Source organism: Carya illinoinensis, chromosome 15, assembly GCF_018687715.1.
Source record: "Carya illinoinensis cultivar Pawnee chromosome 15, C.illinoinensisPawnee_v1, whole genome shotgun sequence".
In the NCBI taxonomy this organism is placed as follows: Eukaryota; Viridiplantae; Streptophyta; class Magnoliopsida; order Fagales; family Juglandaceae; genus Carya; species Carya illinoinensis.
Window position 1 is genome coordinate 5,513,408 of NC_056766.1, and position 26,890 is coordinate 5,540,297.

Genomic DNA, 26,890 nt, shown 5'->3' on the forward strand with positions numbered 1-26,890 from the left:
ATTTATTATATATATGGTCAATGGTGATCCCTTAAATGAAAATTACATAATTAATTTATACAATTACTAGATAAAATAATATATTATATATAATATTTTAAAATATATATACATTCGGTCCATCTCAATCCAGTCCAATGTAAAAATTCACATCCCAAGATCAACCAATAAAATTATCAGTTTGGTTAGTTTTTCCGATCCAAACAGATAGTCTTACACTGTTGCTCAGATGACTAACACAAGAAGGAGGGTGAATTGAGTTGTATTAAAAAAAATAACAATTATAAATTAAATATATAATATAAAATATAAACAAAATACGAAATATCAATAAATATAAAAAGTAAGGGTAAGAGAGAAGCAAACTTAGTATGTTAACGAGGTTCGGCCCCACTGGCTACGTCCTCGCCTCAAGTTATCCCTTGAGGATTTCCAAATTCACTATTCAATCTCCTTCAGGTGGAGATAGAAACCTATTACACCTTTGAACAACACCGTTACAAAGGAACCGTATAGAACACCCTCTACACTTACAATCATCTTACACATAGTGATTCAACTATTTCCTGTATAGAATATTTTCTACAAGCACAAGGGTTATGCACACCTTTTTACTTATACAAGAGCTGATAGTAGGTAGGTTATCAGAAAACACTTTTCAATGAGTGGAATAAAAATAATACAGCGCAAATTATATCTCTCAAAATGAATAAGAATTAAGGCTCAATGTTTAGAGAAGAGAGAATGAAAGGTTTGAATGAATGTTATATGCTCATGGTGTTGTAAATGTGAAACTCTCAAATGATCTATTTATAGGCATATGAGATTTTATATTCAAATTTAAAAAGATTCACATGTTAAAAACAATACCATTTACTTTTTCAAAAAATTCAAATAAAAGGTTATTCTTTTTCAATTGTCAAAAACAACATCATTCATTTTTCAAATACTTCAAACTTAATCTTTTATTTTTGGCATATGACAAAATGAGTACACTTTACTTTTTAAAAAATTCAAATCTAATCTTTTACTTTTTGTATATGACAAAAGGAGTACACTTTACTTTCAAAAATTTCAAACAAAATCATCTACCTTTTGCATAAGTCAAAAAAAGCATCAATCACGTTTGAAAATATTCAAATAAAATATGCATATGTGAAAGATGACAATCAATCATTTTTAATATTTTCAAAATTCAACCATTTAATCAAGGTATGCACATGTGAAAGATGATAATCAATCATCTTTCAAAATTTTCAAATTTAATTTTCAAAATATTTATGCACATGTGGAAAATGTATTTTAATGCTTTATGATAAAATATTAATTTTGAACCTTAATCATAATTTCAAATTTTTAAGAGATTTATAACATTACTCTATGACTTTAATGTGAATTTGTTCCCTTCTTACTTATACTTGTTTCCTTGATGTGCTTGACTCCATTGGGTAAACAACTTGAGTTTGAGACTCCTTTATTCTTTGAATTCATTTGTTATTATCAAAATCCATGTGTAGATATATAATTACACAAAATTTGAAATTTTGGGTTCAACATACACCTTTAATGGTGAACACACTAAACAGCTATTGATGCATGAAACGAAGGGAGAGACGAACATATGAGAGAAGAGAAAATGAAGGAAAGATGACAAAGAAGTTGGAAATAAGAGAGAATGAAAAATGTAGCATTTATATGTAGGTTTTTTTGTTTTTTGTTTTGTGTTTTTAATCCATATGATATATATTATATATGTTGGGTCAGGTAGATGAGTGAAATTCGGCCCAAGACCTAGTCTCACACCCGCCCCTTGACATTTCAAATCGGTTTCAATCCACCTATTTGCCCATCGTATGCGGGTGGATGCCCCTGCCTGACTTAGGCGGGGGCCAAAAGGGATGGATGTAGGAGCCTGCCCTGTAGACCCAATTCTTAGATTTGTGTAAGTCCCATGTATTTTTTTTGAAAAAAATTGATAAAGTTAAGATTCACATGAAAAAACTCAATGTCTATTAACTTGCATATTCCATAATTGTATATAATACTACTTTTAACTTTTACGATTTGCATAGTAAGATGAGATGAAATAATTTTAGATAAAAATTGAACAAAATATTATTTTTTAATATTATTATTATTTTGAGATTTAAAAAATTGGATTGTTTATTATATTTTGTATATGAATTTGAAAAGATTATAATAATAAGATGGGATGAGATAAAACATTTTTACCATCTGGGCCTATCTGAAAACAATTCCTGCATGTCACCTACTTTGAAACATTTTTCATATATTTTAACCATTAAAATTGGATGAAGGTGCTCCTTATTAGTTTTTAGTAGTTTCGGCTTTGGTGGCTTGTAATGTAAAGTTTACATATTAATTATTTAGGCCTCATTTGGATATTGAGATGAGATGAAATGAAATAAGAAATTTGTGAATAGTAATAGAATAATTTGTAAATAATAGTGAAATAATTTGAGTTAAAATATTTTATAGAGTTTTGGGAAAAGAGAGAAAAAAGTTGAATAAAAATATTATAAAATTAAAATATTGTTAGAATATAAATTTTTAATATTATTTTTATTTTGAAATTTGAAAAAGTTAAACTATTTTTTTATTTTGTTTATAAGTTTGAGAAAGTTGTAATGATTAAGTAATGATTATATGAAAAATTTAAAAATTTTAAATTAAAAAGTGTTTGTATTTATGATATTTAGATGTTGAGCTGAAATGAGATTAGATATGATGAAACCATCTTACAATCTAAATAGAGCTTTAGAGAGCGGAAAGTGTGTCCATTTCTTTAAATAATTCAAGGTTGTTTAATAATTTTTTTTTGCCCATAGTTAGGTGTTATGTTAGAAATAAGTTTTGCAATATTTAGGATATTTTATGTAAAATATTTTTTCAATGGGAGTAAAGCTTGTATGCCACTCGTAGTTGGCCGCTAGAGTATACCGTTGGTCAAAATTTTTTTTATTTAGTGATTTTAAATATATTGATATATTTTTTTATTTTTTTAAAAATATTTAAAAATATTAAAAAATATAAAAAGATTTTTTTTGGCAAAGACAGCCCAACCGTAAAATATAAAACGTTGGGCGGTATAGTAGTATCGTCCTTTTTATGTGTAAAATTTTATAATAAAATATAAAATATCTTCCTTATTCACTTTTTTGAATGGAATGGAATGGAAGTTTTTAAGCTGATGGCTCAATCATAACTTTATTTATTTATTGTATTTATTTAATTTTTGGATAATAAAAATATGTAAGGGCTTATATTGGAAGTTAGAATAGGCCAAATTCTAACCGGGTTTGGACTTTAGACCCACCCCATTGCCTTACCCCATTCTCACTTTCTCAGGAAACAAACGGCAAGAAAATGTTGCAGTTAAAAATCATTTTAATACTCCTTCTTTATTAATCAAAAATTAAAACCCTCCACTAAAACATTTTGTATCCCGCGCAATCTCTCTCAAAACCAATTGCCTTTCCCTTCCTTTCCCTTCGGTCTACCTAGGGCTAGGGCTCTCGTATGTCGTCTCGTATACCAATTTTCCAACCTTAGATCCGGACGCCATAGAATTCTTGACCCGCCGCCGTCTGTTTCGTTTTTATGGAGGAAGAGAAGGCAGTTGGCGGTGGCGGTGGCGGTGGCGAGTCTTCGAGGGCTTCGTCGTCGTTTGTCAAAGCGGGAGACCGGCAGGTTTTCACGGTGGAGCTTCGACCCGGAGAGACCACCATTGTATCGTGGAAGAAGCTTCTGAAAGACGCTAACAAGGTCAATGGATCCACCTCCTCCTCCGTTCCGGAGGCGCCCGCCAACGTCCACCCTGCCCTCGAGTCTCGCATCGTTCCGGTGAGTTCCTCTCAACCTAATATCTGCACATACATGTAATACATACATACATACACTCACACATATAGATACATCCGTGTAATGTCTGTAATTGTGTACATAATTGGGTTTTGGTATGTTTGGCATGGGGATACGGTGTAATTGAGCTTTGTCTGGAAGACGTAATGTTTGACTTGTTTCGGTGAAACATTTACGCCATATTTACCGTTAATTGTGTTTCTGTTGATGGGGTGTGGGCGATTGTTATTCTCATGTATTCGTTTGGATATAAGGAAACTATGTCCAATGCTTAGTTTGTTTTGTTATTGTCTCCGAGTATGTGTAGTTTTAAGGTATTGTTTTGAACTTAACTGGAGGGATTGCTGTTGTGAATAGCGTGTTAGGGATAAAGAAATTTTTTTTTTTTGATGAATAAACAAATTTTATTAATCAAGTAGCAAAAACCAGTATTACAAATAGGCAAGATGCCCTAACTAGGTAGGCACAATAGAGACAAGGAACTCGTGGAGGGCCATGCCATTGAAGTCAACAGCAATAGCCCAACTACATAATGTTCTAAAAAATAAAGCTCTAAGCTCCTCCATCGATCTCGCCTGGTCTTCAAAAGTCCTCTCGTTGCGCTCCTGCCACAAACACCACATAACGCAAAGAGGGATCATCTTCCATATAGCTTTAAGAGGTTGCCGACCTCTCAAGCTTGCCCAACAAGCCAAAGCTGCCTCCACTGTTTTTGGCATGACCCAAGCCATATCTAGTCGTCCAAATACTTCATTCCAGAGAAGTATCTAGGGATAAAGAAATTATACTGTTAATCCTACCGATGGAGCTTTATGGCTGAACTGGGGATTGGTTTGGCATGTTATGTCCATAGTGATCGAGTAGTTTTTTTTGTAAGTATGGTGATCGAGTGATTACTGAATGGTTCTCTAGAATTTTTTGGGACTAGATTTTCCCAAACTTTTAACCTAATCCCACTTTCATTCTACATAATACTCAAAAAAAATGATCTTCTCATATTCTTGCCACACGATTTGTTATACATCAGGTATTGATGTCTTTTCTTTGAATGGCTATATGCATATACCGCAGCATGAAGACATGCATTTGGTCTTTACAAAATTCTATATGGTTGCATGCTTGACCTTGTAGGTGTTAAGAGTGTGAACTCATCTTCATTTACATCAGTATAGACACCATATTGGTTACGACAAACATTGTCTTTCATTCATCTGCTTCTGTGTCTTCACTGTACACGAAAACTTGGTTTCATTATGCACTTTAACTTTTTAGTTGTGCCTCACCTTCTAGGGGCAGCCAACTGAGAATGAAGAGAATGATGCAGCTGCTCCAAATCGTTTTAGTGCCGTCATTGAGAAGATTGAACGTCTCTACATGGTATGTGCATGTCCTCTGCATTCTGTTCCCTTTGTTATTCTTTTATCTAGGATGCCTTTGCAGAATCATTGATTCTGAGACATATAAGATGAACAATTGATTCTGAGATATTTATCTTTTGTCTGATGTGCAAGAGAATATTTTTTTTTGATCGGTAAAAAAAAAAAAAAAAGAATATTAGCATATGTGCAATATAATATGATAATATGAATATGAATAATTAACTATCCAAAAAATAATAATATGTATATGAATAATTCTCAGGGTAAGGATAGTAGTGATGACGAAGATTTACGCAATCTTCCTGATGATGATCAATATGATACGGAAGACTCTTTCATAGATGATGCTGAGCTGGTGAGTATTATCATTTTTATTGTATATCTGGGTTTATTGTCTTGCAGCTCTAAGTGGTAGGATTCTTGTTATGAAATTGATGTCTTAAAAGGTATATATTGCTTATGTAATGTCTCTCTATCTTTTCTGCAGGATGAATATTTTGAAGTTGATAACTCAGCTATAAAACATGGTGGGTTTTTTGTTAATAGGGGGAAGTTGGAACGCATGTGAGTTTCTATGAACCTTTTCTTGACTCTATGACTCTTATCAGAGTCGCATTCATAAAAAAAAAAATGACTCTTATCAGAGTCACATTAGGTAGCTATACTCTATTTTTTTTTCCTGCTTTTAGGTTAGGGCACATTACCCAAACAGTAGATCCTTTCCAATGCATTAGTATGTAGCCTTAGTTTGAGGTTACATTGCCCAAACAAAGAAGAGGGGATGTTGAAGATTTAGTTTAGCTATCAGGTACAGTGGAGCAGAGTGGAAGGTTGAGGACAGAGCAGATTCACCACTGAATTGTTAGTTTTGCCCCTTTTTGGCTTAAATCGGCATATTAAACAATTTAGGCACCTATTAGTTTGTCAAAAAGATAAAAAGAAATCCTGGTGTGCCTTTTGTACGGCAAATTGTAGTCAATGGTCAATGTGTCTATTTGGGCTGATCTGTATAAGGTGTTCAAGATCATAGCTATGTGTGTTTATAATGGTATATGATGGTTAATTGCTTCCTACCCCCCCCCCCCCCCCCCCCCACCACCAAACATAGATGATGGATGGCCATATATTACCATGGTGGACATTTTTGGAAAAAATAAAATCATTAAGATAGGCTATCCTATGCTCACACAAGCAATAAGCTTCAAGTACAATAAATCCTTAACCATGGGGAATTCACAAGGTCTGAAAGAATTATTCAATTCCTCGGCACCCTCTGCAGCTCTATACTTGAAGCTTTCTCTACAAGAATATGGCGTACACCTTGCATTCATTGTTCCCCTACATCTCTTCCCAAGCATAACAAATGGGAGCATGCAGAACTCCTTGTCAGGAATTAGTATTTCAACTGGCAGACAATCATTTCAAATCACCTGAGTTTCCATCATTCATTTTTTTATGTTTCCTTGTTTCCATCATTTCATCAAAAAAAAAAAAATTTATTATATGTCATTATTTTACCTACTCCTGGAGTTACTTGTTGGTTATGTTATGAATGTTGGTTTTTCTTTTCAATTTTTTTTTATCTTTACCAACATTCTGTTTGGCAATTTTGTAGATTCTGAATTAGTTGAATCGAAGAAAGTGAAGCTCTGTTATCTTTGGCTTCTTTTTTCCCCATATAACTGAACTGTTTTTTCTCATACAAGAAACGAACCTACTGTATTACTTAACCAGCAACCAAAGAAGAGGCGCAGAAAAGATTTGGGAAAGGGTCACGGTGGAAATGATGAATTTCATGCATCATCTAAACATGTAAGGAAGGACAAGACGGCAGCCGCAAATATGAAGAATGACTCTTCTAGTCCCTCACAAAATTTGGCTGTAACAAGTGAACATTTCCAAGATGCGAAAATCCAGAATCAATTGGGTGCTACTGGAATTTCTTCCAAAAAGAAATCTGTTGATGTTGATGCCAAAATGATATTTGATCCCTCTGTATCTCAAAAACTTTCTAATGGTGATGCTTCTGTATCTCTAGCCGAAGTAAGGGATGCTGATAGGCAGAAGACAGGAGTCGTTCAATCTAGGAACCCTGGTGACAAACTGAAAGAAGCAAGTGCATCCTTTGAAGCTTCACAGCATAAATACCTTGACAATAGTGATCATGTACAATCTAAATCTTTATCTGGAAGGCCATCGAACAATGTCGATCAGTTGGAATTGTCAATTAGGCCAAAAGAAAAGAATGGCATCCGTGAACCATCTGACAACAATTTTTCTGTGGACAAGTATGCCATGCAAACAACAGTAAGTTACTATTTATCTGATTAAAACAAAAAATTACCCTTTCCCTTTATTAATGCATTGATTGCCATAACATACAGACCATACATCATGATGGGGACATGTTATGCCAGGCTAGGCAAAATCTGAAACTCTATGTACTGGGATGAGGATTCAGTTGTATGCACTGGATGTTCGTGTGCACACATTTCTATATCTCAAACACATTAGTATTTTATTTGGTGTATGCTTGATCAAAATCCACTTCATGATCCATGGTACAGGAAATGATACTTGGATTTTTTTTTTTTTGGGGGGGGGGGGGGGGGGGGGGGGGGGGAGAGATAAGAGAAGGGCATACAGACGTAGCTGTTCCAGTGTTTGACAGTGCGGTTGTGGAGGTTAACATGTCTTTTTGAGATGTACAAATCACATATTTTGATCCCTTGACGCATTGGTTGATTTTTTATGTTATTGAAAAACATCTGCCATTTATATTTTTGTTTTTGGTGGTTATAATTCTGTTTTAATTTTCAAACTAAGTGTGGAATTTTTTTTTTAATTAGATTTGAAGTGTAATGAGAAACAGGTTCATAAAACTAGCGCATCAATTTGTCAGAAGAGAAACTAATATATGTTATTTTTATGAACCTCGTCTTCCTTTTTCCCCTGTTGATTAGGCCACATTTTATGAATGATGACTAGAGAGGATGAACATTTATGCAAGATTTCAAGAAGAGCTACTGGTCTTATATTTTAGCTAGGTCAATTTTCTTTGGATTAAAATCAACTCCTTTCTCCATATGGAAGGGATGGAAGGTGAAGCTACAGTTTCAATCCCATATGGTTCCATGAGTCATATTTACTTATCAAAATATTTATTTTTGCTAGGCTTTAAAGAGAGCGACTGAGGTCTGAAGAAATTGACATATGTAAAACATGTAAGACCAATTTTGTAGAAGTTTAGGTTTTGAACCCGACCATGGAAAGAGTACGTGAAGCTGCAGGAGCCATACTTTTTACCTGGCATTTCCTTGGTGCATTCTTGAAATAAGCTTGTTTTTTATCTCCTTTTATTCTCTTTGGTTGAGTTCAAGGAAAACTAGAAGATGCTGCAAATAAATTTTGGATATACTGGCTCTTTCTGAAAAAGTGCTACATTATATTCTTCTTCAAAAAATCATGGTAGTTTTTTCCTTGTGTATCATGTCTGTGCTAGTCTTAATTTGTTTCTTAACTTTATGCAGAAATCAACAACACATAGAAAGGATCATACTAGCACCAGGCCAAGAAGTTCACTGGAAAAGGCTATCCGAGAGTTAGAGAAGATGGTTGCTGAATGTAAGTCTTGAAATTATCATGACAACTCTATCTTTTACAAAAGGTAATTTTTGGAACTTCTTGCATATAATTAATTGCTGTGTGTGTAACTTATTACAGCAAGGCCACCGGCTATTGAAAATCAAGAGGCAGATTCTTCATCCCAGGCAGTTAAAAGGAGATTACCTAGAGAAATAAAGCTGAAACTGGCAAAAGTTGCTAGACTAGCGGTATTTAAAAAAGAGCTAAAATTTTGGCTCTTGGTTTTGTGCTGTTCTGAGAATTTTCATCGTGACCATATATTTGTATGCCCTAAGCCTTTGACAAAGTTCAATAAGCTCATTGTTATTAGTAATATTATTTGGTTGCAGCAGGCAAGCCAAGGGAGAATATCCAAGGAGTTACTTAACCGCCTTATGAGTATTCTTGGACATCTAATTCAGCTCAGAACATTGAAGGTATTGCCATCTGTTATGAAAATGATATCGCTCTTGGTATCTAGTGCTCCATTTGTCATGTAAAGGCTAGATTGTTTAGGTGTTTATGTTGTATGCTCTCTGTGTACATTGATATTATATTATTGATAAGAGTGCCACTACTGTGCCGCCGCCCAATTCACTTTTTAATTTTCTCTTTTTCCTTTTCATATTTTTTAAACATATTTAAATATTTAAAAAAAATAAAAAAAATACATCAATACACTAAAAATCACTTACTTAATAATTAAGTAAAAAAAAAAAATTTTTTTTTTGATGAGCGGTCAATTGAAGCGGTACACTATAGGCGGCAAAGTAGTGTTTTCCTATTGATAAAGTCTTTCTTACCTAAGACTTATCAAAAAAGAATTTCTTACTTAAAAAAAATAGCAATTTTATGTCTCTTTTACTATCTACCCATCAAAAAAGATTTTTGATAGACTTCTTTTTTAAATTATGGAACTTTTTGAATTTGGTAGATAATAAAGTTTCTTTGCTATTGTTGTTTCTCTAGACAAATAGAGTTGTATTGTATTAATCTGCTGCATGTGTGTTTTCCTTCTAACTAGTGGTCTTGTTTGATTAACTCATTTTGGTTTTATGATATGGGTTTTTAATTCTTATAAAACAACTGAAAAATGGCTAGCACTTATCCAATGCTTTTCTTCTACAGAGAAACTTGAAAGTCATGATTAGTATGGGTCTGTCAGCGAAACAGGAGAAAGATAATAGGTTTCAACAGACAAAGAAGGAAGTAGTTGACATGATTAAAATGCGGGAGCCCTATTTGGAATCGAAGGTATGATTGTTTTGTAATGTGCACCCCCCGTGCCCCCCCCCCCCCCCCCCCCCCCCCCCCCCCTCTGCGGGGACGTCCCTTTTCCATCTACATAGCTTTTTTTTTTTTTTCCAATCTATTTTCTTTTAGACAGATGAGAGTAAATATACAACAGATAATAGTGGACTGGGCTTCTTTGTCTTTCCGTACCTATTTACTTTTGAGGTCCACTTAGCTCACAAAGCATCTCATGGTCAGCATCATTTTTATTTATTTTTTGATTGGCACCGGGTGTCCAAGAAGAGCGTCTCGACTAATCCCGGTGGTGCATAGGCCCTCAGCAAGGAGTTTCCTGCAAGTGCATTTCGGGTAATTCAAAGGAAAAACCCCCAGTTTAATGGCCCCTAGAGATTGTTTACACCCAAGGGGATTTGAACCTTAGACCTGCTCTTATGCTAAGTTAGAGGCTATTGCGTCTTTCACAGTTGGAATGCCTACTTTCTGTTTTTATTTTTATTTTTTTTAATTTTAATCCTAGAGGAGTGTCCGACATTTTTTTCCCTTGCTGGTCCAGTCATTACACTTTCTTTCTCCTGGCCAAACCATCTTTCTTTTTATAGTTACAATTTTTTATTAGTAGTAAAAAAAAGGCATTGTCCAAGTATATACTACGTATATAAGAGAAATCACCTATTTAGGAAGGGGAAATAGATACAAGAAAATCATGAAAGTTTAGCCCATCAAAATCAATAGCTACTGCCCATAGGAATGATGTTTTGAAGAAGAGATTCTGGCCAAATTATCTTAAATTTCTTTCTTTCATTTATCACCAGTGAAACAATAATAATTTTATTTTATTTCTCGTAAAAAGATGTGTATATTATTGGAGCAATGCCGGATAGATTGTTTTCTTTGATGCTTGTGCTGAAATCTTAGTCTTGATTTTTTTTCTCAGGCATTTGTGCAGCAAGCTGGAGCATCAGATGATTTTCAAGAATTTTGTTCTGAAGAAAAAGGAGTCTTTAGAAAGAAATTTAGTATGGATGCTGCATTAGAAGACAAAATTTGTGATCTCTATGACCTTTTTGTTGATGTACAGATTTCTCTTCCCTTGCTTGCTAAATATGTTGATTGGTAGTGAAGGGAACTTTTCTTATTTCTTCTTATGCTTAATCTAGGGGCTGGATGAAGATGCAGGTCCACAAATTAGGAAGTTATATGCAGAGGTAATTCAATTTTTACTTTTAACTGTCAGAATTTCCAGACTTGTGCCTATCTTGCTGCTTCTGTCACGTAACGACTGAAGTTTTAATGAAGCTACATGAAATGACCATAAAAATGTCCAGACAATTAAGAAGTCCAAATCAGCTCCTCTAGTTGTTTCCTTGTGAGTTTGTACAGGTTTTGAGTTTCAGCTTGGTTTACTTGCACAAAAAATGTCTTTTGCTTGATATGGAACGAATGGTCTCTCTCCTCACAAAATTTGAATAATGTTGACTGGCAATTTCGTTTGACAAGCTTTCTGATTTCCATCTCTTCATTTCTTTTTGTTACCTGTCACCTAAAATTTTTGATACGCTTAGATTTTTTTTTTTGTAAAGTAAAACTCACTATTACATCATTTAAATACTCTTGAAACACTTAAGACTCTTTGATGTCATGATTTCTATGCTTTTGAAGTTTATTTCGCTATGATTATAGTGTCATTATGATTGTCAACATTCCTGAGTAATTTCCAAGTTTTTTGAGTCAAGAATCCTCTCTGTGGTTCAGCTTGCAGGATTGTGGCCAGTTGGTTTCATGGACAACCATGGGATCAAAAGAGCAATTTGTAAGGCAAAAGAGAGGCGGAGGGTACTGCATAGCAGACATAAGGTATGTGTTCTGCATTCTATCTTGTTGGATGTTTACAAGGCTATTCATGCTTCAAGTTGATTAAAAAAATTGTTATGCTGTTAATTATGTATTCAGGATCAGGAAAAAATCAGAAGGAAGAAGATGCTGGCACCTAGAATAGAGGAGACTGTTCGAGCGGAGGGTAATTTAATTGTGCAGCCACAGTCTATGCGAGAGCGCATATCTTCAGAAACTGGCAGCCATGGTTTAACTTCAGCAGACAGGCCAGTTTCTAGTTCAACAGCAGCAGTCAGGATGCAGAGTCCCTCAACCAATGGTCCTCTTATCTTGGACAGGATAAAACAAGAGAAGTTAAAAGGAACCTCGAGCAATTCCCTGGATGATGCAAGGGTATCAGAGGGTGGAATGATAAAGAAGAAGGTAAAGCGGAAGCCAGAACTGGACCTAAACGAAACCCATTACCGACCTGAGAAGTTACCTTCTCAAACTGGAGAGGAGAGACACAAGTCCCTGAAGCAGGCTGCTGCAGGTCTTCCCCATAAATCAAACCTTCAGACAACTACTCCTCCAAACGTTGAGCAGTCAAGCTGACTTTGATTATAACTCGATTAGAAGTTTACACCTTAATATCTTTGTGTAACACAAGTATATTTCTTTTCTTTTATTTTATTTTCTTTTTCTTTTTTTTGGTGGGTGCGTCATTCATTATTATGACCATCAGATTTTTACCATTTTTGTAAGTATATGTTCTTCGATGGAGCCCTGTGGATTAAAGATTTTATCTTCTTCAATAGATATAGCAGCAAGCTATGATTTTCTTATGCAGAGATGATCTTTTGTTTTTTTTTATTATTATTATTATTTTAGCTTTACATGTAGCTGTTCATATCATTTCATCGATTCTTTTTTGAGTATTTGTTGAATGCAACGGATCGGTCATATTTTCGCAAATATAGAAGCATTTGACAATTTCTTTTAAACGTATATGAAGTGGAAGCTCAATGAATTCTAATTCAATCTTCTTGACATTTGGTTAGAAAATAAGAAAAGGTCAATGATAGAAAGATTGTCAATCCTATAAATGTCAATGATAATACAAAAATAATGGTCAATAATTTCATTCTTAAGAAGGGTCAATAATGGGATAGACACGTGCTTTTATTTAGAGACATGAGTTTTTATTTAAAGATAAACATATAAAATATATATATTACAATATTCATTATTACAATATTATATGCTTAACATAATTTATAAATACAAGTTGACAATTTTGATACAATTCGATATGAAATTATGAATTATAGTTGAGGACACTTGTTTCAATTCAACACATCAAATTAATATAAACTTATTTAAACTGAATTCAATTTATAATTTGAGTTCCGTACATCATATTCAAAATAAGAAATACTTTCTTTTACATATGAATCTCACAAAATAAATTTATAAATTAACGTAATTTTATACAATATATCTAATCTAATTTCGAATAATTAGATCAAACCATCTGAATTTATATATCTAATATTTTTCTTTCAAATTATAAATTTTTATTACCAGCTCATAATACTTGGAGGCCGTTTGGATTGAACAATATTTTCATCTCATCTCATCATTATAATTTTTTTTTAAATTTTCATACAAAATATAATAAATATTTCAACTTTTTAAAATCTCAATTCAATTTTTTCAAATTTCAAAATAATAATAATATTAAAAATTAATATTTTAATAATATTTTATTCAATTTTCAACTTTCATTTTAAATCATCTCATCTCATCTCATCATCTAAATAACCTCTTAGTCAATGTCCCATCAATAATAATATATATAATCTTTTTGATATATTTTTATATAATAATATTTATGTATTATAAAAAATTATAAAATAATATTATTTTATAAAAAATATATTTTATTTAAATAGGATTATGTAAAATATCGTGAAAATTAGGTGTATTATTTCGCTTGAAACAAAGTTTACATTTTGATCTGAACGCAGAGACACGTATGTATGACCCGTGGTTGCGGAGCCGAAAGCATCACGTCAAGAGACTGGATAATGCCAATCCGAAACTCGAAAGGAAGGAAGAATATCAGAGAGAGCGAGCCAGAAAGCAACGAAAAACAATCAACCAATAATGTTACAAATCCAACCGCCAACGATATTATCCACATCTTACATTTTCTCATCTTCCAATCACCAAATATTCTTACCATATATATATACACACACACACATACTATAATATAAAGACTAAACAAGAGAAAAGAAAACGCATATAGAAGTTGATTCACACATGGTGGCACGTTGCTTTTTGTGCCACGTGATGATCTCCGTCGTCGACATGAACCACTCCTCTCCGGCTACCGGAATTTCATCACGATCATCATCTTTAGCATCCCATTTTTGTCCATCTAAACCATCTCAGTTTTCGGTTGGTAGTCTAAAGTTTTGCGGGTTCGGGTTCGAGTTGAAGAGGAAGGACTTATTGAAGAGACGGCTTAAGTTCGTAGTCAGTGCGGAGCTCTCGAAGCCATTCTCCCTCAGTTTCGGGTTGGACTCTCAGGTTTATTGCTTTCCCTGCCACCCATTCAGCTGTTTGTTGTTGTGTTATTGGGTTTTCTTTACACGTTCTAGATCTTCGAGCTCGTGGATATTTGATGAATTGACTGAGTGAGCTGAGGATGATATTTTTGGAAAATTTTGTTGCTTGAAGATGTGGGTTGTGTGTTTGTTTTGTGAAATTGTAACGGGTTCGATCAAGCCTTTTTTTTTTTTTTTTTTGCTTCGTTATTGTGGGCGGAGAAACCGTAGGCTGATTGGTGCTACCGGTTTTGGTGACAAGATATGATATACTTGCGGTCAATTTACTAATGGAGGCCATGGTTGGAGAGCAGTTTTGAACTAAAAAAACCCATTCGTTTTCCAGGCACTTATGACTAGTAGTGCTGTAATTGGATGTCCTTGCATTTTGAATTGTTGTATTGCGTTAGCCGATGTTTTTAAATGTTCGGAAGCCCAAATTGAGCTATTACGTCGCTTTGCTTTTCTTTGAATTGTTTTTTATCATCACAAACTAGAGCAGTTGTCTGCTTTTGTTATTTATTTTTTCTACAATTAAGTCGCAAACAATATGATACGGCCTTTATATCTGATATAAAACGCAATCTCCATTTGGTCTGACAAGAAAGTTTGCCCTGCTGCGTCTGTGCCTTATAATGCTATTGTTGGTAAGCCCTAGGGTTGATCAAGTGGTAAGGGCCTTGGTCTTGTCTAAGGTTCTGCAAAAAATTCTAGGGTAAAAATTTGGTAATTTACCTAATCCGTGTGATTTGGGCACGTTACATGGATTCGTGGTTTAATTAGATAAAAGGCATGTTGTTGCACGGTCTTTGGGTTTCCTCATCATAAAAGAAGAGGACTATAATGCTGTTTTTGGTCATTTTATCTTCGTTTAAGCACTCATTTCCTTCCTCTGAATGGTATATCAGTTTCCAAAATTTCCTGGTTTGATACTTGATCATTTGCTTTCTTGCATATGTTTAATGGAGACTCAACCCTAAGATAAGTTTCATGTCATAGACTGACTGCTTTATTTGCATGCGAAGACTTTTCGGTCTCATGACCCATCACAGGCACCTTGGATTGGTCCAGTTCCTGGGGATATTGCAGAGGTTGAGGCATATTGTAGAATCTTCAGAACCACTGAATGGCTTCATACTGCACTAATGGATACATTGTGCAATCCATTGACTGGTGAATGTAGCGTTTCATATGATTTCACACCAGAGGAAAAACCTCTATTGGAAGATAAAATAGTCTCTGTGCTTGGTTGCATGGTGTCCCTTCTTAACAAAGGGAGAGAGGACGTCCTTTCTGGAAGATCCTCAATTCAAAATTCCTTTTGGGTTGGAGATGTAAGCTCAGTTGAAGATAAACTTCCTCCACTTGCCATTTTTAGGAGCGAGATGAAAAGGTGTTGTGAGAGCTTGCATATTGCTCTTGAAAACTATCTGACGCCTGATGATGATCGAAGCTTGGATGTATGGAGGAAACTTCAGAGACTGAAGAACGTCTGCTATGATTCTGGTTTTCCTCGGGGGGAGAATTATCCATGCCATACGCTGTTTGCAAATTGGAATCCTGTTTATTTTTCGACTTCTAAAGAGGACATATGGTCCAAAGATTCTGAGGTAGCTTTTTGGATGGGTGGTCAGGTAACAGAAGAAGGCCTGAAGTGGTTAGTTAAAAAAGGATACAAAACAATTGTAGACCTTAGAGCAGAGACAATAACAGACAACTTTTATCAAGCAGCTCTAGATGATGCTGTTCTATCTGGGAAAATTGAACTGGTCAAAATTCCTGTTGAAGTTGGGACCTCACCTTCAATGGAGCAGGTCGAGAAGTTTGCATCTTTAGTTTCAGATTACAGCAAGAAGCCCATATATCTTCACAGTAAGGAAGGAGTAAAGAGAACTTTGGCCATGATCTCCAGATGGAGGCAGTTCATGTCTCGCTGTTCACAGCAGTCTGTCTCTGGTCAACCAGTAGCTTCCAATGGTTTTTTATTACAAGATGCTGATGGAATGAGAAAAATGCAGGAGCCTTGCATTTTTGAAGAAAGCTCTCAACTGGAAAAGGAGAGTGGGTTGATGCAGGAGTCTTTGGGTCCAAATGGTGTATCCTACGAAAAAGTCTCTCCATACAAGGGTAAGAAGCATCAAAGCAGTAATGGGGCCCTCAGCAGCATTGTTTCTGTCCAAGGTATGCCATCAGAATTAGCTGATAATGGAGTAGGATCCCCAGCAAACTTCACCATAGATACTGACCCTCTGAAGGCCCAGGTTCCTACATGCAATGTTTTCTCCAAAAAAGAAATGTCTAGGTTTTTTAGGAGCAGAAAGATCTCACCTTCTACTTATAAAAATGATCAGTTGAAAGGATTCCAAATATTACGAATTTCTAGAGATGCGCATAATGGAACAATGAGGAAAGGTGATATTGTTCGTGCTGACACTATGTCACAGCCTCTGGAGTCGGGAGGTCCCAATGGATCACTCAATGGAAAGACTCTTTTTCCAGAGACCCAGAAATCACCTGCTGATGACGAGAAGTATTTGATTGGTGATATTAAGGTTTCTGTTGGTCCAGATGTGAATGGACTGGACCAAGTGGATAGGCCTTCTGTGATGACAGAAACTAATATCTCTACTGTTGTGAATACTAACTTTGATGAGACTGTGAGATCCCAATCAATACTAAAGGATCGGAAGAGCAATGGTGGGCCTGCCTTAATTTCAGCTAATGATGATCTGGGGCCAATTGAAGGTAATATGTGTGCTTCTACAACTGGTGTTGTAAGGGTTCAATCAAGAAAGAAAGCAGAGATGTTTTTAGTTCGGACAGATGGACACTCTTGTGCCAGAGAAAAGGTGACTGAATCGTCTTTGGCCTTCACTCATCCTAGTACCCAGCAGCAGATGCTTATGTGGAAATCAACACCAAAGACTGTATTGCTGTTAAAGAAACTAGGGCAAGAGCTCATGGAAGAAGCAAAAGAGGTACATTAGAAATCTTGTTAGCAAATGACATTCTGTTTATGTAAAAGAATATGTTTGTACATAAACAATATATTTGACGGGGTCACTATTGGACATGTGACTTCCTTTTCTTTAAAAATATATATATATATATATATATATAAACAATATGTTTATGCTCCTTTGATTATTTTTTCTCTTTCTTTCACTGTTATGTTTGTAGATTGTTAACAGAATTTCTCTTCATGGTATAGTGGTTTTTTTTAAATATATGTTTTAAGCTTCCAGTCATAGATGGAAATGTACTTACTTCATCCCATAGTTGATGGGAGTTCACAAATGGCATACAGTTTATTAAAGAAAAATAAACATTATATTCCTTAAAATACCTATAAAAAAAAAAATACTGTGGTTCAAATAAAAGGAGGGTTCATATATGAAAAAATTCAATTTTAAAGGTAATATGGAAAGTTAAATGGAGAAATGTATCAATTTTTGAAACCTTGATATATTTTGGGGCACCTCAAAAAGTAAAGCACCTCATTTTTGTTTGGAACAGAGAGGGTTGGATACACATATAAAACAAATCAAGCAATAGGGATGCGACCACTTTATTTGTAAAATTAAAATGAAAGACTCAATTAATCGGCAGAGGTTCTTAGTGGTACTTCTCTCGGGTATGGGTCTTTTGCCTAGCAAAGTGGTATTCAAGAGGAAGCACCATTACCCAATTCTGTGGGTCTAGCGAAATATATCTGTCTATTTATGTAAGTGGTTACGGTTTCCTCCACATTCACTTATTCAGTCTTTTCATGGCTTATTTCTTAACTGTATTTATTGCATTGGGTTTTCAGGTTGCCACTTTCTTGTATTACCAAGAGAAAATGAACGTTCTTGTGGAACCTTATGTGCATGATATATTTGCTAGAATCCCGGGGTTTGGATTTGTGCAGACCTTTTATAGTCAAGACACCAGGTAGGGAACTCTTTGATTTAATAACAAATAATTGAAGATTTTGTTAAGGTCCCTGTACTTCTGGAGCTTGCTGACCTATTGGATGCCCTTAATCTAGTGATCTGCATGAGAGGATTGACTTTGTGGCATGCTTGGGTGGTGATGGGGTTATACTCCATGCATCAAATTTATTTAGAGGTGCTGTGCCTCCTGTTGTCTCATTTAATCTTGGATCTCTTGGATTTCTGACTTCCCACGCTGTAAGCTTCTGAACTCAACTTTTGCGTTTTTCTTTTCCCACAATCAGCTATATTTTCTGAATCCTAGTATATTTCTTTTGTTATAGTTTGAAGATTATAAGCAAGACTTAAGACAGGTCATCCATGGAAATGATACTCTGGATGGTGTCTATATAACTCTCAGAATGCGTCTTCGATGTGAAATTTTTCGAAATGGTAAAGCGGTGCCTGGGAAAGTATTTGATGTTCTAAATGAGGTTGTTGTCGATCGGGGTTCTAATCCATATCTTTCTAAAATTGAATGCTATGAACACGACCGACTCATAACCAAGGTGAGATTAGTGAATTCATTTCTTAAGCAGAAAAAAGAAGTTCATTCCCTTGACTCTTATGTGAACTGAGGAGTTGTTACCTGCTCTCTCCAATTACGAAGTCCACCATTCACTTAATCTAAAGCAGTGGTCACCATTTATGCAACATATCATGTTTAAAACTTTAATGCAAATAAGAAAAGATAAGTTTATGAAATTGCCAGGCTTTTAATGACAAATACTATTTCTTTAGGTACAAGGTGACGGAGTCATTGTAGCCACCCCTACAGGAAGTACTGCTTACTCTACAGCTGCAGGAGGTTCCATGGTAAGCTGTGCTTTTTATTCGAGTCATGGTTATATTATTATTGGTAAATGGATATAATTGATTGCAAATTGTCTTTTTTAGTTTTCACTAGACCTAAGCTTTTAAAACGGCCATTTGCTTGTTTTTCTTGACCTGAAGATAAGAGGTCAGAACTGCCATTTGTGTTAGAAAAAGCTATTACATTGTGTCGGTGTATAATTTAAAAGCAAAGTAAACATCATTTGGTCCTGGAGCCATCTATTTACTTTGGCAGTTAGATATATGCTCTTAATGCAAATCTCGCTCCCTGGCCCCCCTCTCTTATATGATTATACTAAAATTGGTAGCTTCATGGTTGGTAGTGACATTGATGTGGTGTTTGGTGCACGGATTGACTGGGTTGGGTTCAGCTTACTCCTAAATCTTGTTTGGTGGCTATGAATCTTAATGGCCACAAGTCCTTGATGACATCAAAGATATCTAACCATTATAGGAACCCCAGTGGTCGGATGTCTGCAGAAAATGCCTTCATCCTCCTTATGCACAGGCTTAGCAGATATTTCTCTTCTAGTTGATCGATTGTCTTTTATTACATTGTGAAGTGGCTAGTGTTTTATGGAATGCTATTTTTGTAACACTTTGAAAGATCAACCTCGTAGGGTGGTTGATCTTTCAGAGCATTGGAAAGATGGTCTTGTCTTGCCTCTTTTGGTGTCTTTGGTGAGAAAGCAATGGCTGAAATTCTAGGACAATGGGAAGATGGTGGTGGAACTCCAATGTTTCTTCTATAGAACCCTTTACATTTGATGATTGCTCATTCCACATTGGACATGTATCTGCATCACCAGTCAATTTCTAGCGTATGAAAAGCACATTTTTCTTAGAATCTATCATCTGAAGGTCTTGAATTCTCTGCAAAGTAGGTAGTGGCGGAACCAACAATTTTCTTGAGAGGGGGGGGGGGGGGGGGAATTTTCTAATGTGCGACACATTAAGATTCAAAACTAAAAAACATATATATAAAATTAGATCTCGATAATTTGCAATTTACACATAGAAATAAGATTCTAAAAATACAACATCTTAATATATGTTTTAGATTTTTAACTATAATGTTCATGGAATAATAATGATCTATTATTATTTTTATAATGAAATATTTAGAATTTATTTGCTTCATATAAATTATCAAGTGATATTTGAGAATGTTATCTTTTATTCTAGTATGTAAGCTAGTTTATTAAGTTTCATGCAAACTCTAGATATTTTCATGTCACATTAAGCATATAATACTATAATATAGATCTTAAATAAGTTTTTTCTTGATCAATGAAGTCTAGAGGATCGATAAAACCTCTCAACTATTTTCCATATAGATCACCAACCTTAAATGATTTTTTGTTGTATTTTTACTTTGGATTTTATATTAAGAAGCCTAATATTGTATAACAAAAAACTTTGGGATCCATATTAATAAGTTTATTATTTCTCCTAAACTTAGTTTTAATTTAATTTTGGTGAGACCACACTCTTGAAAATAAATAATGTATAGAAATTATACAAAATTATGAGATTATAGGAAAAAAGTTGGAGAGACATTTCTAAGTATATTGAAATTTTATAAAATTTTGTAGAGCATATGGAGATTATAAGTTTTTTTTTTTTTTTTGGGGCGGCGCCCGCAGCCGCGGGGGCGGGGCATTTTCTGTATTTATAAAATTATGATTAAAATTAGGGTATATTTTAATTTTCAAAAACCTTAGATACATTTAGGTCCACCACTGAAAGTAGGAAGGAAGAAGAAATATCCCTTCAGCAGCTACATATCTACTCTATCATTTTGTCACATTCTAATTGCATATATTAAATTTCAGAGGTGTGTGTTTTACGTAATTCAATAAATAAATTCCACTATTGTTGTGCCTCTCATACTCATTGCAGTGTAAACAAATGTTCTTATTGAAAAATATATAAGTTCAATCCGGCAATTACAAATACTATCACTGGTTGTTGTTCAGGTGCATCCAAATGTTCCTTGCATGCTCTTCACACCAATATGCCCACACTCCCTCTCATTTAGACCGGTTATACTTCCAGATTCTGTAAGGCTGGAATTGAAGGTATGCTATTGATTATCTAGGAACTAGATATTTTGGGTCTTTAGCTCTTAATCTGGAGATATCTTAGCGAAAATTTTGGCTTTAACTAAGTACTATCTTTCTTTTTGCCACCTTTAGTTCTTAAACTGTAGAAAAAGGGATGGTGCTTTTGTTGAACTGAGTTGGCACTTAGAGAGCACAGTGTGCTTTTGATGTCGAGCAAGAAAATTCTCTCCATTCATTTCTGTTTATTCATCTTTATTTCGTTCAAGGAAATGCCACATTTTGGAAGAAGCAAGAAGGAACATAAATATTTTGGTTTCTTTACTTTTCTGCTATTTCTGTTCTTTTGACATGTTTATAAAGTTCTGTTAAATGGCTGCGTGTTAGATCTGGGGATTCAATCTTGGAGTTGCCCTTTCTGATGCCCATTTACGCTAACATCTTTTTGAGGGGATATTTTCCAATCTCTCTGATTCTGATGTTGCTTATTTCCATATTGAACCATATATCAGGAATTGATCAAGTGTTGGAGAACCAAACTAGTTCGACTTGGTTACTTAGATAGTTCTAAACAGTATGCATTTAGAGCTCTAAATCATACAATGTCCATATGTGTCCCTGGATGGCGAAAAGGTACATACAATTATTAACACAATGACAAGTGCAATTTGGAAACTCAACTTGGGAGGTGGTGGACTTTCTGAGGGAGGCATGTGGCTTTATGGGAATTCCATGTCTAGTTGTGGATTCTCTGAGTTAGATATATGCCAAACAGTTTGGGATGAATCCAGAAGTATATCCTTCTGTCAGTCATCTGCCAGATATGGTTTTCCCTTGATCCTAATCCTGGGAGTTTCATAAAAATATGTTCTAATAAATTACGTCCAGTATCTTTGTATATAGTCGTTAGCCAAGTTAAAATACATATAGTCATTTCACTCTCTTGTTTGGCTGCGGAGTGGTAAAAGGTTTACAATGACGGTGGGACAAGCAGTTATGACTTAGTTCCTCTCTCTATGGAAAAAAAAAAAAAAAAAAAAAAAAAAAAACCATGAGATGAGGCCTAATGAACTGTAAGAACAAAGAATCATCTTTTGTTTCTTTGTGAAAATTAAGAAAATGGTTAGAAAACAGAAGGCCAAATGGGGGGTGTGACCCCAATACACAAAAGAGTAGTTCAAAGTATTCTGTGTTCTGTTACTTGTACCCATATGTAAATTGTTATACTTGTATTTGTGTCCGTTTGGTAGTTCTATTTCATCTTTTGTGAACTCCTATTTCTTTAAGACGGTCTCTGGGAAGAACAAAAACTTTTATGCCAAATTTGATCTCAGGTCTAAAACCGTTCCACATCCCATGAAGTTGCCTTGAATATGATGCAATAACTGCTATTCCATGTTTTAGGTTGATAGCAAAGTTTGGCTTATTGATCATAGTTCTTGCCAGTTATATTCTTTGTTAGTAGTATTAACATGGTTGTATTTGACAGATTCCAGAGGATGCTAGAAGCAATGCATGGGTTTCTTTCGATGGGAAGAGAAGGCAGCAACTCTCAAGAGGAGATTCTGTACAAATACATATGAGTCGGCACCCACTTCCAACAGTCAACAAGTCTGACCAGACATGCGATTGGTTTCACAGCTTGATTCGCTGTCTAAATTGGAATGAGAGGCTTGATCAAAAGGCCCTTTGAAGAAACCTAATCTCTTGCCATGCCAGAGTACTGAGGTTCTTGTAAACATACTGTACATATTATAAATTGAGATTAAAGAAAGAGAATTTGACTTTACAAATAGTAAATATCCATTCCCACATTGGCTCCCACATGAAGATAGGGTTTGCCACTTCCCCCAGTTTTCCTCTTGCCAGTATGAGAAAATGTAATTCATGTTAACTGCCATGATCTGTTACACAGCAATAAAGATCTAATTTTATAGGTCCTCTTTGCAACTGAAAGTTGATCGATGTTTGTTTGATCACTTCCTGTATTATTAACTTTATTTCTTTGTGAAATGTTAAATAACACCACATAAGGATCTATGGACTATTATACGACGGGAAGTTATTTTCAATAGTTTGTTTGTTAATTTGTTTGTTTTTTTTTTTCCCTTTTGTTTTTTGGTTGTGAATTTCACGTGTTCTTCCTTTCAATTTCCTCCAATCGAAACAGTTTTACCCGATTATTATATCTAGTATTTATGCAAACTGAACAGATCGAGCTGATGCATTTTCTATTCTCTCAGTTTTTCCATATTTCTATTGCTATTTTTCAAATTTTGGCTAAGCTGCAAGCTGATGAGGTACTGGAAGAAACACAACTTGTTCAAGTGGTTGGCCAGGTACAATGGTTTTACCATGTCTTCCTAGAAAAAGTCCAATTAAATTTGTGTTTCAAGACGACATACTCAAAAGAACTGTATGTACGGGCAGTCTTGATATATTATTGCTAATGAAAGAAAACGACCTTAAGATGGTCCCTTAAGCATTATTCCATAATCTGTAGCAAGAAAAAGAAACCCTTGAAAGCAATATATACCCAAAAGCTCAATTTATATAATTATATTACACAAAGCAAACCTTGACATGTGGATTTAAGCATCCCATTATTACATAACGAAGAAAGAAAAACAGCAATCAGAAACAAACACGCTAGTACCCATATTAGCTTTCTGTCCTCCCTTAACGAAAGTACGTACAGAGAAAGACAAGCCACTGGTATCCTTTGCCTGTTGGCAAATCTTCATCCCTAAGCTCACAATAAACTAAAAAGGTAAAAAAAGGTCCATATATATGTTATATGTATGTAATCTTGTGGGAAGATAAATGTTTTTGCTTCTTACGTGGCCCTCACAGCTTGGAACCTTGGTTCCTTTGGGAGGAACTTCTGCTCAGCATACACAGACATATAGTCGCCAAACACAAACTTGGGGTAAGCTTGATCCACCTCTTTCTTAAGATTCTCCACCAGCTGAGGTGCAGGGGATATGGTGGCTTTAAGGGAGGGATTGTAAAATGAAGCAATTGATCTTCTGTTTCCATCTGGCGTGGCCAAAACTCGGTGCCAGACACTCTTATATCGACCATTACTTAAGACCTCAATCTGATCTCCAGTGTTGATGACAATGGCGTTTGGCAAGGGCTGAACATCAATCCATTCTCCGTCTTTGAGGATTTGAAGACCTCCCACCTTGTCATCTTGGAAAAGTAGGATGACGCCTCCAGCGTCGGTGTGAGCTCGGAGACCATTCACCAGCTCGGGATTTGGACATGGGGGGTAGTGGCTTACCTTGGTGCCAAAGAAGGCACTGCCTTCTTCACCGTCAAATGCTTTCTTGATGGATCCCTTGGGTAGACCTAAATTCTCATCCATCACTTCCATGACCTTCACGCCCAATTTTTTCAGTTCTGCTCGGTATTCAGTCATGGTTTCCCTGTCATCAGTGTCAAAGGCTAATGATATCAGCATACTACTGCACAAGTTATTAAGGTTGAGTCATTTCTAACTTATACTAAAATGAATTCCCATGAAAGTTTCCATGCATGGTTTTGGCTAGAGTTGAATATGGCCATACTGCATCAGTATTAACAAATGACAAGTTATTCTAGAATTTAGAGTTCATAATTTTGAGCCTTTTAATTTCAGTCTGTCAGCAACCAAGTTTCTCTGAACTTGGAGAGAACTGATCAGAATCTTCAGCCGTACGAGTTTCTTTCCTTAGTTCCAGCTTAATGATCATTAAGAAATAAATAAGGCAGTAGTGCTTCTTACTTGAATCCCGGGGTTTCAGATGTCCACTCGTTATCGTCTAGGAGAGTGAAGACATCTTCCCAGTCCTCATTCTCCAACTTGTTGCCGCTTTTCTTTTCAACTAATTCAATATTCAACAGCTTCACTAGTGTTGACTTCTTGAATTTTTCTTCTCTTTCCTGCTTATAGCACTCGGAACAGACCTTCTTTACCCTTTCAAGGAGCTCCTCTGGAATTCCATGGTTCACCAGCTGTAACAATAATGATGGTAATGAAACCTTAAAAACTCTTGTGAAACATAAAAAATATGCATCAAACAAAATAAATCTACAAGCTGCAGAGGCTACATCCATGCATGGAAGAGACGTGATGTGGGGGCGAGTGGTCATTGCAGAGGAAGTAGTAGTGATAGAGAAAAGCACGTACCTGGAAGAATCCCCACTCCTCGCATCCGTTAGCGATCTCAGCCATTGTCTTGGCCCTCTCCTCGCCGTTGAGATTTGAAAAATCAATCACTGGGATCGTCATTGAAGCAAAACAAGAAGCAGAGGTAGAGAGGGAGAGAGATCTAAGTTGCTTGTTCTAATAAGTACTGTATGTGCACAGTTTTGTGGTTTGGAAGAGAGGGTCCTTGATCCTATTTATAATAAAGCTTCCCGCCATGCATGCAAATTGGATGTCAACCACATAATTTTTAAGCATGTATTGTTTATTTTTTTGTAAGGGGAAAGGTGTGGGACGGTGACGCATTAGGTTTTACATAAGATACAAGGTCAATGCCTTTTGAAGGTAACCCACAACACAAGCATATATGGCCATGATCTTTAATTTAAAATCCATAACATGATGCAGGTCATTTTCTAGTTTCCTTAGTTAGGTCATTAATTACATAAGCCAATTTGATTAACTGACACGTGGCAAATATATATCATGGTAATTCTCTTAAGGTTATACACTTAGTTCATATATCCTTTAATGGGGTTGCATGGTTACATCCTAAAGGATTTCAGCTCTCTTTTCTGATAAAAAATGGCTTGAATATAGATCAACTAATAGTGGTCATGAGATCAAGGTTTCCTTAACCAACTAATTAAGAAGTGTGAAGCCATGGATGAGTTACATGGCACAAACTTAGGGATTGGTTTATTATATTGACTTCTCTAGGCAAGGTGCATGACATGCATGCATGTACTACCAGTTTCCAATGAATTGAATCTGATCCCATACACACACACACACACACACACACACGACCATTAATCTTGATCTTGCACAGGATAATCACCATCAAGTTCACACACATGACCATTAATCTTGATCTTGCACAGGATAATCACCATCAAGTTTAAATTTTCAAGATGTACACATGATATATATATATAATATATGTAGTTTTACTTGTAGTTTAAACATCTGCCGACTAGCTAGAGCGAGCTAGTTAGGGTTCATCGACGATGGATCGTGTTGACTACTTGCATGCATTAATATTATATATATATATGTTCTTGTATTAATGCTAGATATATATACCCTCCCAGCTAGCTCTGACTTTTTAGACATTGAAATGGTTTTTTGATGAGGAGTTGTTGCGATATCATTAAACTGATCATATACTGATCATTTGTAGGCATTGATTGTGGGTTAAGGAAGGCAGCAGCTAGCATTAAGGTGCATGAAGACTTTTTTTATAAATAAAGCTATATAT

The 26,890-nt window shown here is 35.3% G+C and overlaps 3 protein-coding genes across 7 annotated transcripts; 2 read left to right on the forward strand and 1 right to left on the reverse strand.

Moving 5' to 3' along the window:
* Positions 1-3,313: 3,313 nt before the first annotated feature.
* On the forward strand, positions 3,314-12,800 carry LOC122297333 (ubinuclein-1-like). 3 transcript variants are annotated; one of them, XM_043107368.1, is made up of 13 exons: positions 3,314-3,864; positions 5,173-5,259; positions 5,524-5,616; positions 5,749-5,825; positions 6,968-7,568; positions 8,792-8,885; positions 8,985-9,094; positions 9,239-9,322; positions 10,014-10,139; positions 11,074-11,211; positions 11,297-11,344; positions 11,892-11,993; positions 12,090-12,800. In XM_043107368.1, the coding sequence occupies exons 1-13, from the start codon at positions 3,622-3,624 to the stop codon at positions 12,564-12,566; spliced, it is 2,280 nt and encodes a 759-aa protein (XP_042963302.1). In that variant the 5' UTR covers positions 3,314-3,621; the 3' UTR covers positions 12,567-12,800. The 3 variants fall into 3 exon arrangements, with proteins under 3 accessions (XP_042963302.1, XP_042963303.1, XP_042963301.1); XM_043107369.1 differs by having other exon boundaries at positions 5,179-5,259; positions 9,236-9,322; XM_043107367.1 differs by having other exon boundaries at positions 3,315-3,864; positions 9,236-9,322.
* A 1,238-nt stretch (positions 12,801-14,038) lies between these two features.
* On the forward strand, positions 14,039-23,373 carry LOC122297332 (NAD kinase 2, chloroplastic). Of its 2 annotated transcripts, XM_043107365.1 has the most exons (8): positions 14,041-14,549; positions 15,592-17,544; positions 18,378-18,499; positions 18,597-18,738; positions 18,825-19,049; positions 19,282-19,356; positions 21,354-21,455; positions 22,927-23,373. In XM_043107365.1, the coding sequence occupies exons 1-8, from the start codon at positions 14,280-14,282 to the stop codon at positions 23,128-23,130; spliced, it is 3,093 nt and encodes a 1,030-aa protein (XP_042963299.1). In that variant the 5' UTR covers positions 14,041-14,279; the 3' UTR covers positions 23,131-23,373. The 2 variants fall into 2 exon arrangements, with proteins under 2 accessions (XP_042963300.1, XP_042963299.1); XM_043107366.1 differs by lacking the exon at positions 21,354-21,455 and having other exon boundaries at positions 14,039-14,549.
* Positions 23,374-23,506: 133 nt separating this feature from the next.
* Positions 23,507-26,757, reverse strand: LOC122297334 (1-aminocyclopropane-1-carboxylate oxidase 5-like). 2 transcript variants are annotated; one of them, XM_043107371.1, is made up of 3 exons: positions 25,612-26,757; positions 25,207-25,436; positions 23,507-24,868 (listed from the first exon to the last, which is right to left on the reverse strand). In XM_043107371.1, exons 1-3 carry the CDS (start codon positions 25,711-25,713, stop codon positions 24,274-24,276), a joined length of 927 nt encoding a protein of 308 aa, XP_042963305.1. In that variant the 5' UTR covers positions 25,714-26,757; the 3' UTR covers positions 23,507-24,273. The 2 variants fall into 2 exon arrangements, with proteins under 2 accessions (XP_042963305.1, XP_042963304.1); XM_043107370.1 differs by having other exon boundaries at positions 25,207-26,756.
* Between the last annotated feature and the right edge of the window lie 133 nt (positions 26,758-26,890).